The 12,753-nt window shown below is 34.5% G+C and overlaps 1 protein-coding gene across 1 annotated transcript in view; it reads right to left on the bottom strand.

Moving 5' to 3' along the window:
* LOC111092762 (inositol 1,4,5-triphosphate receptor associated 2) overlaps positions 1-12,753 on the bottom strand; it is a 67,515-nt gene that overhangs the window by 10,986 nt on the left and 43,776 nt on the right. Inside the window, 7 exon segments of the mRNA XM_038576157.1 lie at positions 3,696-3,859; positions 4,994-5,095; positions 5,817-5,984; positions 7,658-7,757; positions 8,840-8,904; positions 9,004-9,063; positions 10,544-10,600. Coding sequence (XP_038432085.1) covers positions 3,696-3,859; positions 4,994-5,095; positions 5,817-5,984; positions 7,658-7,757; positions 8,840-8,904; positions 9,004-9,063; positions 10,544-10,600 — 716 coding nt within the window.

Below are 12,753 nucleotides of genomic sequence, written 5' to 3'. Positions count from 1 at the left end.
TGGGGGAAGGAAAGCCAATTTCTTGCTGACATCACCTCTTTTTTTTTTTTTTAAGACATTAGTTTTATCAACTTTTCTCTTTTGTAGGAATAGTCTAAGCTATCAATACTGTACATTATGTTCCAAGGGAAAGCAAAAGGACCATCAGAAATCCACATTTAATAATATTACAACTTTTAATCCTGTATATTACATATGTATATGTATTTGTACCTTTAAGATAATTTTATGCACTTTTTGAATCATAACAGTCTTAAGGATAGCTTTCTAAAAATTATATAGTACCATCTATTAAATTAAAGATATTCAACAGATTTTAAACCTTTGAAGATTTTTCTTCCATAGAGACTTACATTATCATATTAATATAGTATTATCTTTGAAGGTGCTTTTGAATTCAGTAAGTCTCCTTGTTAATATGTCCTAATGCTAGATCTTGGTTTCTACACCTGCCAAGTCTGATTCTGAAACTTTGCCATTTAAATAGAATCCCATTTACCTAGTTTTCAGACCAAAAAGCTGTAAGTCAAAGATGACTCCTTCTTGCATTCCCACAACTAATTCACTACCACGTAAGATCTGACCCATCCTCAATGTTTGAATCCAACCGTTTCTTACCAACTGGCTCACTCTGACTCTTGTTAACACTCCTTCTCCTAGACTATGGAAATAGTTTCTAACTCAGTGGCTTTTTTTGACCACAACTTAGCAAATATTTTATATTTCAACCAAGTACATACGTATATACACACACAAACGGCTGAATTAAAATTTTTATGAAATATTACTCTTACTATATGAAATGTACTCTGATATATTTATTTTTTTAAAATAACTCATAATCTGGTAAATTGATTTCAAGAGCTCTAATTGGTGACCTGTTATTGAAAAAACTCTTCTCACTGGTGTCACTGCTTTCACCTTCCCCCTCTATAGACAATCCTCTACCAACAGCTAGAATAATTTTTCAAAATATGTCATATTACCTTCCTGTTTATGATCCTCTGATTTCTTCGCATCTATTCAGAATAAAATACCAATCTCTAAGCATGAACTGTAAGATCATGAATCTAACTCCTGTCTATCTCTCTAACTTCATCTCCTACCATTGCCTAGCATTCACTCTGCCCCAGCCATGCTGGCCTCTTGCTGCTGCTCAGACATACTAAGTTCATTAAAACCTCAGGGCCTTTGCACTAGCTAATTCTTCCAGCTAGAACCCTTCCTAGATCATCTTTTACCTCACTCTCTCACTCCACTCAGCTCTCCATTAAATTTATCAATCACAGACAGGTCTTTCCTGGCCATTTTCCTAAAATTAGGTCTTCCTGCCCCATCATTCTTATTCTTATCCTCCTTTTATTTTTTTATATCACTTACCACTCTCTGGCATTATATTATATAGTTATGTGTTTATTTGTTCACTATCTGTGTCCCTTAATAGATATTAGTTTCATGGATGTAGAGATTTTGATCTTATTTAATTTTCTAGCACCAAAAAGAAAAGAAAGAATCTGGCAAAGAGCTCATATTTGGGTGTTGCACAAATAACATGCTTTCCTGAGACCTTCAAGAGCGATTTTTTTCTTTCAATACTTCTCCTTGACTCACTCAATTCTTTCCATTCCTCAGCACTGGAGACTATTTATCTTGCAACAGAATGAAAGCCTTCTCCTTCTCAGCAAACAGCTCCTGAAAGTTACCTTTAATAAATATTGTCTACCTTACCTAAATTCTTATACTCATCTCTACAAAATAATACACACACACACACACACACACACACACACACACACACATTTTTAAGTAAGCTCCACACCCAGTGTGGAGCCCAACACAGGGCTTGAACTCTGAGATCAAGAACTTAGCTGAGACAAGAGTCAGACACTGAACTGACTGAGCCACCCAGGTGCCCAACTCCACTTATATTCTTATTCATTGTTAAAACTTATAGTTAAATCATTTTGTGTGTAGCCAATAAATGACTTTGTCTGTTTTAAATTATATCTAGAAGGCACAGGTTTTAACTATCCTTACAGTGATGAGTAGTATTTTGCCTGGTGCCAGGTTCTCAGAATATTTTTAATGAATATTTTATTTGATTTTAACAAGCAGATGGTGGGGGATTAATAGTTGAAAGAACACAAGTTTTGAAGTTACACACATCTAAGCCTGCTCCCAGCTGTCACTTAATCCCTCTTGAGTAACCTTGAGTGAGTCACTGAACCTCTCTAGAGATAAAAGTGTGTCAAATTCTTAGCACTACCTCCAACACAGTAAGCTCTCAACAAATTGCACCTACTGTTACTTAACTTGGTTGCTTGTGTGTCTTGTAGAATAATACAGAAGATTCACTTATTCAGAAATGACTCTAGTGCAGGCTCCTCTCCAAATAGTTCTTTGTGGCTAACTAGATTTCAATGCTCCCTTTTGTGGAGATGGTATCCCTGTAAGGAAGCTGCATATCCACTTAACCCACACCTTTACCCCTATGGGGAAGTCTGGGCTCCCTACTTCCTAGGGAAAGCAGAAGATCATTTTCTTGACTGTTTCTTCTGTTATTAACCTCTCTCTGGTATCTGGGTTTCTTATTTAGGGGGAATAAAATAGTTTCTTTTGGCTATTTTCTTTAAGCAATTTCAGTCTCTAACTATATATATATATATATATATATATATATATATATATATATATATATATATTTACTTTACTCAGATTCAATATGAATTTGAATCCATGTTCATTCACTCATCAAAAAAAGCATTTCTTAAGGGAATGCTTACTATGGTACTAGCAGCTATATAAATAGTGGTCAATAAAAGACAAAATAGCTCTCCTTGTTTATTATGTGGTTTACAGAGTATACAAATTTCAAGAATCTCTCCATAATTATAAGAATTAAGGTTAAAGGAACAGTAAGATAGTAAATTATTTTACATTTAGAGTCCTCCAATTCCCTGACTTCTTTACTTGAAATTTAATTGACTAGTGCCTAATACAATACACTGTATACTGAGACAGAAAATGAAGCCCAATGGGATAGGAGTCAATAGACTCAGCAAATTCTTCTGTTAATAGATCACTTCATAGATTTTCCATTAATAACTCTCAGGTCTTGATCAATTCACTTTATAGCCTTAATGCCTCATTCCTCTGTAAAATTATGAGGTTTTACTAAATGATCTCTAAAGACATTTCTGATTAAAAGAATTCTATATTCTGTAATTCCAACTTTCTTCTTTAGGGAAAATAACTCATTTTATGGGTTTCCAAAATTGCTAAAGTTCACGATTTGGAATTTTTTAAAGATTTAATTTATTTATTAATGAGAGACCCAGAGAGAGAGAGGCAGAGACACAGGCAGAGGGAGAAGCAGGCTCCATGCAGGGAGCCCGACGTGGGACTTGATCCCAGGGCTCCAGGATCACGCCCTGGGCTGAAGGCTGCACTAAACTGCTGAGCCACCAAGGCTGCCCTTGAGCCATTCAGGCTGCCCACGATTTGGAATTTCGAATACATAGGTCTATTTCATACCTTTTGAGAATTCAAAATTATCAGACAAAATGCCTTCTTTGAAAAAGTGTCATTTGAAATCAATGTTTACAACATGAAAAAAGTAAACTGAATGCCAAAGTTCAATCTCAAATGTATTATGAATTTAAAGCATGGGTTTCTTACATATAAATGACCATCACCTGGAAAGGAATTCTTTTCTGAAATAAAAATATTCCAGTCTGAATCTCTTCAAAATCTCTATTAATTTGACAAATTCTTTATCAAGAGACTCTTTGCGGTTTCCCAAGCTGTTCAGCATTAATATGCAAAGATTTAGTTTCTCTTCCATTATATATTTAAATTCCTACAAGAAAAGTCACAAGAAACCTCCACTATTCAAGTGTTAAATATAAAATAAATGCAATACAAAATACTGTGGTCATCCTTTCTCAATAGTATTCATGGTTATGAAACCCAAAAATTTTAATTGAATAGATACCAATTCTCAACTGCCCAAAGATTGATTATTCTTTGAACTGATTATCTCAATTTAACAAGCACTTATTGGGTACCTGTTATGTGCCTAAAACTGAGTTTTTTCTAATATAAGTGGTCCATGACCATTTATTTCATCAGTCGTCAGAATTGCTTTAGAATGGGATGAGACAAGGAAATGCAATAAAATCAGTATTTGTTGGTTAGCATATTAAAAAAAAAACTTTAAAAAAGAGTTTGTTAAAGGCGTTGAAATTAATATTCCAGAGTCTTCAGAGTTTATTCCTTGCTGTAACTTTACTTAGGAAGCTGATGGATGTTAGAAAGTTGTCTGGCAGTCAAGAAGTAGAGATAAGTAATAGATAAATTAATTTATTCTTATATGCTTCCTTTATAACAAAACTGGAAATAGCTGCTTAAAGTTCTCATGTTCTGCTAATTTCTGGGATAATAAAAATGTCAGAATTTCAGGAATAACATTTGCACAATCATTCCATTGAATTTAGAGAATTTTAATAGGTCAAGGAAAAATTCAGGCTTACAAGCAATTCTCAAAGGATGCAAATAATATACTTTTTCATTAAATCATTTTATCTATTGTCTCTTTAACATATATCATATGTCCTCACTCTCACTTTCTTCCTCACATTCACACACTTATCTTTACCCTCAGACATAGCTGCTCTCATCCTCAAGTTCACACTTATTCTCACCCTTACACGTACTTATCCTAACCCTCAGTCACACACTTACCTTCACCCTAACCCACACTTATACTCACCCTCATAGTCACACATACTTATCCTCACCCTCACATTCTTACTCTCACCCACATGCACACACTCACACACATCTCCAGACATACAGTCCATATATACCAACAGACCAAGATAGCAGAAGGCTACAATAAAATCTTAGAAGTGGTACTGCATATATAATGAGTATTACCTGGGTTAAGAAGGTAGAAGAAAAACCAGGAAAATCAAAAATATAAAACACTTACAGCAAGCTTGTTCTCCCACTTCTTTTTCACAGTAATTTCTGGATCAGTTACCCACTGCAGAGAGCTATCCATGAGAGTTTCAACTTTAGAAACTTCTTCATGCTGCAAAAGTTCCACATGTTCAACTAGGAATTCAGGTGAAAGGCATAGGCTCTTATATAAGAAGTAGTTTAGACCAAAGTTCTACTATATAATTAAGACACCGTACAATATGCGACCCCCATGACTTTCCTTTATCCCAGGATGTTGCCATGTGTAAATGCTCTTATCAGGTGTTCTATATATGTTGAATATATACAAATAGAGCCATTTTTTCAAAACAAAATGTACTCATCTTTATTCTTCTCTCAAATAGTAGGAAACAAACATTTTCATGGATTTTTTCCCCACTTATTAAACTAAATGCTACCTACTATATGCTAAGCACTGTGAAAGGCACTAGAAATAGTGTCATGAATGTGTTCTGTTTTCTATGGTCATCTTGTTTCCAGTCAAAAATCAAAATGGAGTAAGAGGTACTAGCTATTAGCCAGAAGGAAACTGTTTAATAGATATGTCTTCAGTCCTCTGAAACTACAGGTTAGCCTGTGGGAAAAATAAGCCCAAACAATTCCTATCTAATGATCAACCTGATTGAGGTTGAACTGACTGAGCCAGAACTAGATCAACCTCAGGGAAGTTTTAGGAAAAACTTCTCTTTTCATAGTAGGATTAATTTCGGTCTCAACAAAACACAGATATGCCTGTATTCAGCAAATAGGCTGTAGATCAGTTATCTACAGATATTCCTAGTCAGTGAATCACCATAGTACACATGTTCTACGATTCCAGCTTTTTGAAGCATAGCTGTGAATTCCACTCCCTTTTGTTCAAGTTTTCTTAGTACTAGCAGCATTTCTTGGTCCATCATGATATCCAGAGATGACAAGCTAAATAAACTGCACTGCCACTCAGTTTCATTGTTATGAGACAATTATCAAATTTTCCACAACTCTGTCATTTTAATAAAGAACAGTGTTTTTATTTTATGAAAATGATGCTCATGGGTCAATATAACTGTCCCCATCAAAGAGTTCTAAGTAGTCTTACAAAATCTTCCTATGTTACCAAACAATGGTTTACATTTTCTCCCTAGGATGGCTTCAACTTAACATTTATTCATTCTTAAGGAAAAGCATTTATCCAATAGATAACATTTACATGTGGGTAATATAAACTGCTATGGCTCTAATTTTATGAAAAAGGGGAAGGTAAAGAAATTCACAGGAAAAAAAAACTGTTGGGAGGGTGTTCAATAAATCTTACTGAAAATAGATTGTTTTCTTTTGTCTTCCCCTTTCTTTCATAAAAGAAATTCTCAGATGATGTTTACCAAAGAATATTTCTTATAGTTCTCTCAAAGCATCCATGTCCTGTCATATTTTAGATATATGACAACACCATATTTAACTTTCTTTTTGTTGTCTACTGGAAAACATTTACAGATTTCTTATTTCTAGACTCCAATTAGAAGACAAAATTCCTAATCCAATATTGGATAAACCTCAGAGTTAGAACTTTGCTAGCTGCTTAACCCCTGTTTAGAAGTATAGAACTTTACAGGCTGGCATCTTGACATCATTATTATCTCAGAGGACTGCTGTGGCAGATTTGCCACCATTTCATTCAGTCTGGCAGATTGGCTTGGTTTCAAAAACACAGTAAGATGATGAGTATTTGAAACAGAATGTCAGGAAAGCACAGCCCTCAGCAGAATGTCCAAGGCTGCCTGAGACAGCTTTAGATGAAGGCAGCATATGTTGCCCCTGAATCTTTGGCAAGAGAGATTCAAACAGCATTTGCCCCAAAGACATTTTTCCTCTCCTTTCAAGGTCATATCACAGCTGTCAGGAGGAGGACATTCTAACATATCCATCGTCCACAGATATGGAGAGACCATCAAAGTGGTGAAAAGAAAGCTAATTTTGCTAATAAGCATTTCCTAACATAACAAGCACAAACTGGAAAGCACAAAGGAGTGAAAATAGAGTATTGAGAGGGATACCCAGCATTTCATCCCCAGAAATGCTTTTATTTCCTCACATGCTGTAAAAAACTGGTTTTACCTAAAAAACTGAGAGTTAAATAATAATTCACTTGCATCTTAAAATTAACCAAAAACATGAAAATGCTAATTTCTGTTTAGAATGTAACAATCAATGCCATTTATATTGGGCTGCTACAATTACATTTTAGAGCAGAGCAATTTTGTGTTGTTTCTAAGCATCTTTATTTTTGGCAGATACATTTACTTTGGGGGTTTAGGAAAATACTGAAAAATAGTTCATGGATCTCTATTGTTACCTTTAGGACCCCAGGCTGGGGATCAACACAGGTACTTTCTCCTAAAAAGTATTGAGAATATAAAGATTTCTAAAGTCTGGATTCACTGAACACATGCTTCTTCAAATTTAGCCTTGAGCCTCACTATGGTTTTCAGCCAGAATTTGAAAAAGATCCTTTTTTTTTTTTCTTCAGGTTAAGAGATTTTAGACTTGGATTCTAAAAACAATCAACAGATTCCTCAAAATGTCACAGGTACTCTTCAGCAAGTTTGGACCTTCACCTAATAGTAAGCTATTGCGTATGGTCTTATTTCAAGCTTTCCATTTGATAATTACCTACCTCTGCAGACTGAGCAAGAACGAGTTCACAATGTAAAGATTTTTCTTCTTCAGAGATGATACTATTACGCTCTCCACTAACATTCAACTGGATCCCATTTCTTGAAAAAACAAAAGCAATAGTCTAGTCTGGTTAGATGTGACTATGTTAAAAATCACCAAAGTGGGATTTATCACTAAACACAGTAAGCCCTTGTGTGCCAAAGACTGTATAAAGTATTCAGAAATAGAGAAATAAAAAGAGAGTCTCTGGACCCTCCAGGAGCTGCACCGACTAGTGACTCCAGGTGGTTGAAAACAACTAGGTCATGCTTGCTTGCTTGCCTGCTTGCTTGCTTGCTTGCTTGCTTGCTTATTTATTTATTTATTTATTTATTTATTTATTTATTTATTTATTTATTTATTTATTTATTTATTTGAGGACTGGAGCCAATAGTTAAAAATTAGAAACTTTCAATGAAAATCTAGATTTCTGGCTTTTTTTTTTTTTTTTTTTGATTTCTGGCTTTTCTTTAAAAAAGCATGATACAGCTACACTGGGCCCATATATTCTTTTTTAAAAAAGATTTATTTGAGAGAAAGAAAAAGAGAGAGAGAGAACGAGTAAGCATGCATAAGCAGGTGAAAGAGTAGAGGGAGAGGGAAAGAATCTCAAGTAGACTCCCTGATAAGCCTCAGCCCAAGATCATGATCTGAACTGAAATCAAGAGTCAGATGCCCATCCGACTAAGCCATCCAGGTGCCCCAGGCCCATATACTCCTGATTAGCTGGACTTCATCTGGGTAATGCATTTTTTTCATTTGTCATTCTCATAAGTATGTGCTCTTATCCCCCAATGATTTTACTTATTTTTGTTATCTGTGTGGCTCCTGTAGACTCCTGGATTATCATGTTTTGCATATTAGAAAACAATTATAAGATGATGTGTGTTAAAAGGTAAGAATAGCATGTCATGCATGTACTCAAAGGGATTGCTCAATTTCAAGGTAAAAGAAAAGCAAGGGAGGGTCATAGAAAACTTGAGAAGGAGTTCTATTGGAGAAAAGCAGAGAAAACATCACTTATAAAAATATAGAAGAAAAGAATGTGGCATGTTCAAAGAATTGTATATAGCTCAGCAAATCAAGAATGTAGGGTAGAGAGGCACATAAGAAAATGCTGGTGAGAAGTTGCTTTACTCACATGATAAGTTCCTGTTGCAAGTGCTGTAATTCATGAGTCAGTTTGTTTTTATCCCCTCGTAAATTCTAGAATCACATACAACATTAGGCTATTTGTGTTACTTTAGTGGGAGATTTACATTTAAATAATTCTACTTCACGAACTGTGAGATTATTATGGTATACCTCTATAAAGTTTCCATATTCTATGATGGTTGACTTAAGTTCTTCTATACTTAAATCCTTCTGAAAAGCAGAAGAAAGAATAGCAAATAAATGTGTGAGTCTACCAAATCTTATTTAGTAGACTACCAATCAAAGCCACAGAACTGTAAATCCCCAAAGATGATAAAACCTTCTACCAATATTTTTTAAAAACTGAGCCAGTCTGTGTTTATGATTAAAAACACAAAAAGTATGGGACAGCAAGGCAGTTATACCTAATTGGTACCATTATATTCGTATTTGCCTAGTTCAATGGAATCAAAGTCTGACAGGTAATTCTCAAGTTCAAGTCAAAATTATATTATCATGACATACTTAAGGAAAAAAAAAACTAGTCTACCTGCAAATGACTAATGAATTATTAAAGCATCCAATTTTATCCAGTTCAAATGATATGTTTTTTTAAAAAAATATTTTATACTGAGAGAGAGAAAGAGCATGAGCGGAGTGAGGGGCAGAGGGAGAGCTCAACTCCCTGCCAAGCAGGGAGCCTGACATAGGACTCAATCCCAGGACCCTGCTGGCATCATGACCCAAGTCAAAGGCAGATGCTCAACCAACTGAGCTATCCAGGTGCCACTCAAATGATATCTATTAAAATCATAGTTTTATACTGTATTATCAGAGGGTATAGTCAGTGTCTAACCTGTAATTTTATCTCATGACTAGCATGGTGTTTGGCAAATGGGAAGTGCTCAATCAATACCTTATGAATTTGGGGCATAAATAAAAAGTGGTGGAAGGACCAGAGTTATGGAGGAGGTGAGCAGCTACCACTACCATAATGTCACTATATGGAGAAAAAGAACACCCATGATGCATAAAGAAAGTTGGTATGATATTCAGTAATCTGGTCGATGTTCACAATTCATAAATGACTCCTTTGAAACTTTGTAACATTCAGAGAAAGGAAAAGAGAAACACTGCTTTTCATTTACTTTCATGTCTTAGGATATGGAAGTTTATTAACTTAACTCTATGTCCTTCCTATGTCTCTTAAAGCCACCATAAGGGCATTTCTGCAGCCAGAATCTTTTCTTATCACATAGGCAATGATCACAGGATATAAAGATAAAGAGAATGGTTATCTAACTACCTACCTACCAATCAAATCAATCCAAATAGATAGAAAATAACTGGGGTAAGTATTCTTCTTTTTCCCTAAAATAAATGACTGTACACTCATTTTTGTTATTATGACTTAAAACTACATCATCATGCCTAGCCAGTACTGGCAAATTGGCACACTAATATTTATTACATAAATGGATAAATACCACCAAAAGTTAGAGAGGATATGTTAAAACTTATCCCAGATAAAGAAGTCAGTATTCTTTACTCAGAAGAACATTTTTGTGAAGTATTATAAAGGAAAGTCTTGTGACAGAATAGTAGAATCAGGTATCTTAATAGAAGTGAAGTTATATAAATGGCCATATTCATTATGATTTAGGGAGAGCTAGCATTCCCATGGGACTTCATAGAAAGGAACAGTACCAACCTTCTGCAGACTTGCATCTTTATTAAGCAAGGTGTTCTCATATGTACGTAATTGCATCTGAAAAGAGACAAATTTAGGGATGGCCATTGGGACATTGCTTTGGTAAAAAATGCCACAAAATCATTGCAATAGGGGGACATGTTTCTCAAGCACCTTTAATGTGCAGGTGTTTCTTACTTTATAAACAACTTTCACATTAGCCTCACAACAACTTGAGAGGCCAGGTTTGTTGCCCTCACTTTACCATTGAGGAAATCAAAGCTCAGCACACTATTGGGAGACTTGCCCAATGTCACATACAGTAAGGATCAGAACTGAGCCCACAATATGAATCTTCGCCTCTAGCCAAGTGTTGTTCCCACTATTTTACCCTTCCTATAATAAGACGACCAATTGAGTCTTTGTTTTTTTGGTGAAAATCTAGATAGGACATGAACATAGAGTCCATGTGAACATATAAAAGGCTCTTCTTCTTGGACAACAAGTACTGTAGAAACCCACAGATTATCTGGCAATATAACCTTCACTTGCCAAAATTTGATTAGCTAGATTGCAAGGGGGAAGAAATAAAAGACTCTTCCTCTTCTAAGAACATAGTTTAAAGTGTTTAGATATCTTTTAGCAAAGTGAATATATCAGCTTATTCAAATCAAAAGCAAGTTTGTTGGCAAAGACTTCTAATATGATTGATAAATATGTAATAATTGAATTGAAAACTGAGAAAAATAATCAACATAGACAGAAGTAGAATTACCATATATATTTGATATCCCTTCATAGTTATAAAGATATTTTCACATAATCATTTGAGTTTCCACCAAGCTTTGGGATTAGGTAGAAAAAATTATATCCATTTAGTAGATGAGAAAATTGAAATAGAGGTTAATTGCTTGTTTAAGGTCATAAAACTTTTAAGTAGACAAGACAGGATTTGAACCCATGTCTTCTCTTTCTACTACTAGTTTATAAGTGTGTTTTCCAAAAACAGTCATTCCTAGAATAAAATTAATTTGAACGTCTAAACTATGATTGATATATATGTAATAATATATGTATATGTATACATACATATGGAATTTAGGTATCTGTTAGGAAACTTGAAAATTCCACATACAAACATGAAATTTAAGTAATTACATACATATACTACATCAAAAAATATTGCTTAGAGAAACTATTAGAGATGACAATAAGTGTGACACAAATTCCTAAGTTTATTAATATTCTTTCTTCAGTTTCCTGGTAAGAATGTATGGAATATATAACAAAAATATGCACTAGATATAGACTTTTTAGATATAATATAATTTAAAAAATCATTTGTGTAGGCTCTCATCCCTTAATTCAATCAAGGATAGATTTTTCCCAGCTCTCATTTTTTGCATTAGAAAGTATAACAGCTGAAATCTTTACTGATTAAAGGATTTACAAAACTAGCTACTCTTAAATTAGAAATTGCTGCTGTAATAAAAAAAAATATAAATAGTAACAAGTGTTGGCAAGAATGTGGAGAAATCTGAGCCCTCCTGCATAGCTGGTGGAAATGTAAAATGGTACTGGAAGAGAGTCTGGGAGTTCCTAAAAAGGTCAAACTTAGGGGCACCTGTGTGCCTCAGTCAGTTAAGCATCTAACTCTTGATTTCAGCTCAGATCATGATCTCAGGTTCATAGGATTGAGCCCTGTTATCAGCTCCATGTTGAGTGTAGAGCCTGCTTAAGATTCTCTCTCTCTCCCTTTTTCTCTGCCCACCCCACTCACATGTGCACACTCTCACTCTCTAAAAAAATTAAAAAGTCAAACACAGAAACACAGAGTTATCATATGACTCAGTAGATCCACTCCTAAATGCATACTTATGAGAAAATAAAGATTGACACAAAAATATATAATCAAATGTTCATAGAAGCATTATTCATGACAGTCAAAAAGTAGAAACAGTCCTTTTTTTTTTAGTAGAAACAGTCCTAATACTCATCAACCAATGAATGGATATACAAATTCTGGTGTATCCATAAAATGGAAAATTTTTCAATAATAAAAGGAAATAAGGTATTAATATGAGCTCTAACATAAATGAATCTTGGAAAACATTATGCTCAATGAAAGGAATCAATCACAAAAGACCCCACAGTGTATATGATTCCATTTATATGAAATGTCCAGAATAGGTAAATGTCTATTATAGAGACAAAAAGTCTCTATAGTGGTT

This window comes from Canis lupus, chromosome 27 (genome assembly GCF_011100685.1).
Source record: "Canis lupus familiaris isolate Mischka breed German Shepherd chromosome 27, alternate assembly UU_Cfam_GSD_1.0, whole genome shotgun sequence".
Taxonomy (NCBI): domain Eukaryota; kingdom Metazoa; phylum Chordata; class Mammalia; order Carnivora; family Canidae; genus Canis; species Canis lupus.
This window is presented reverse-complemented; position numbering and strand designations above follow the sequence as displayed.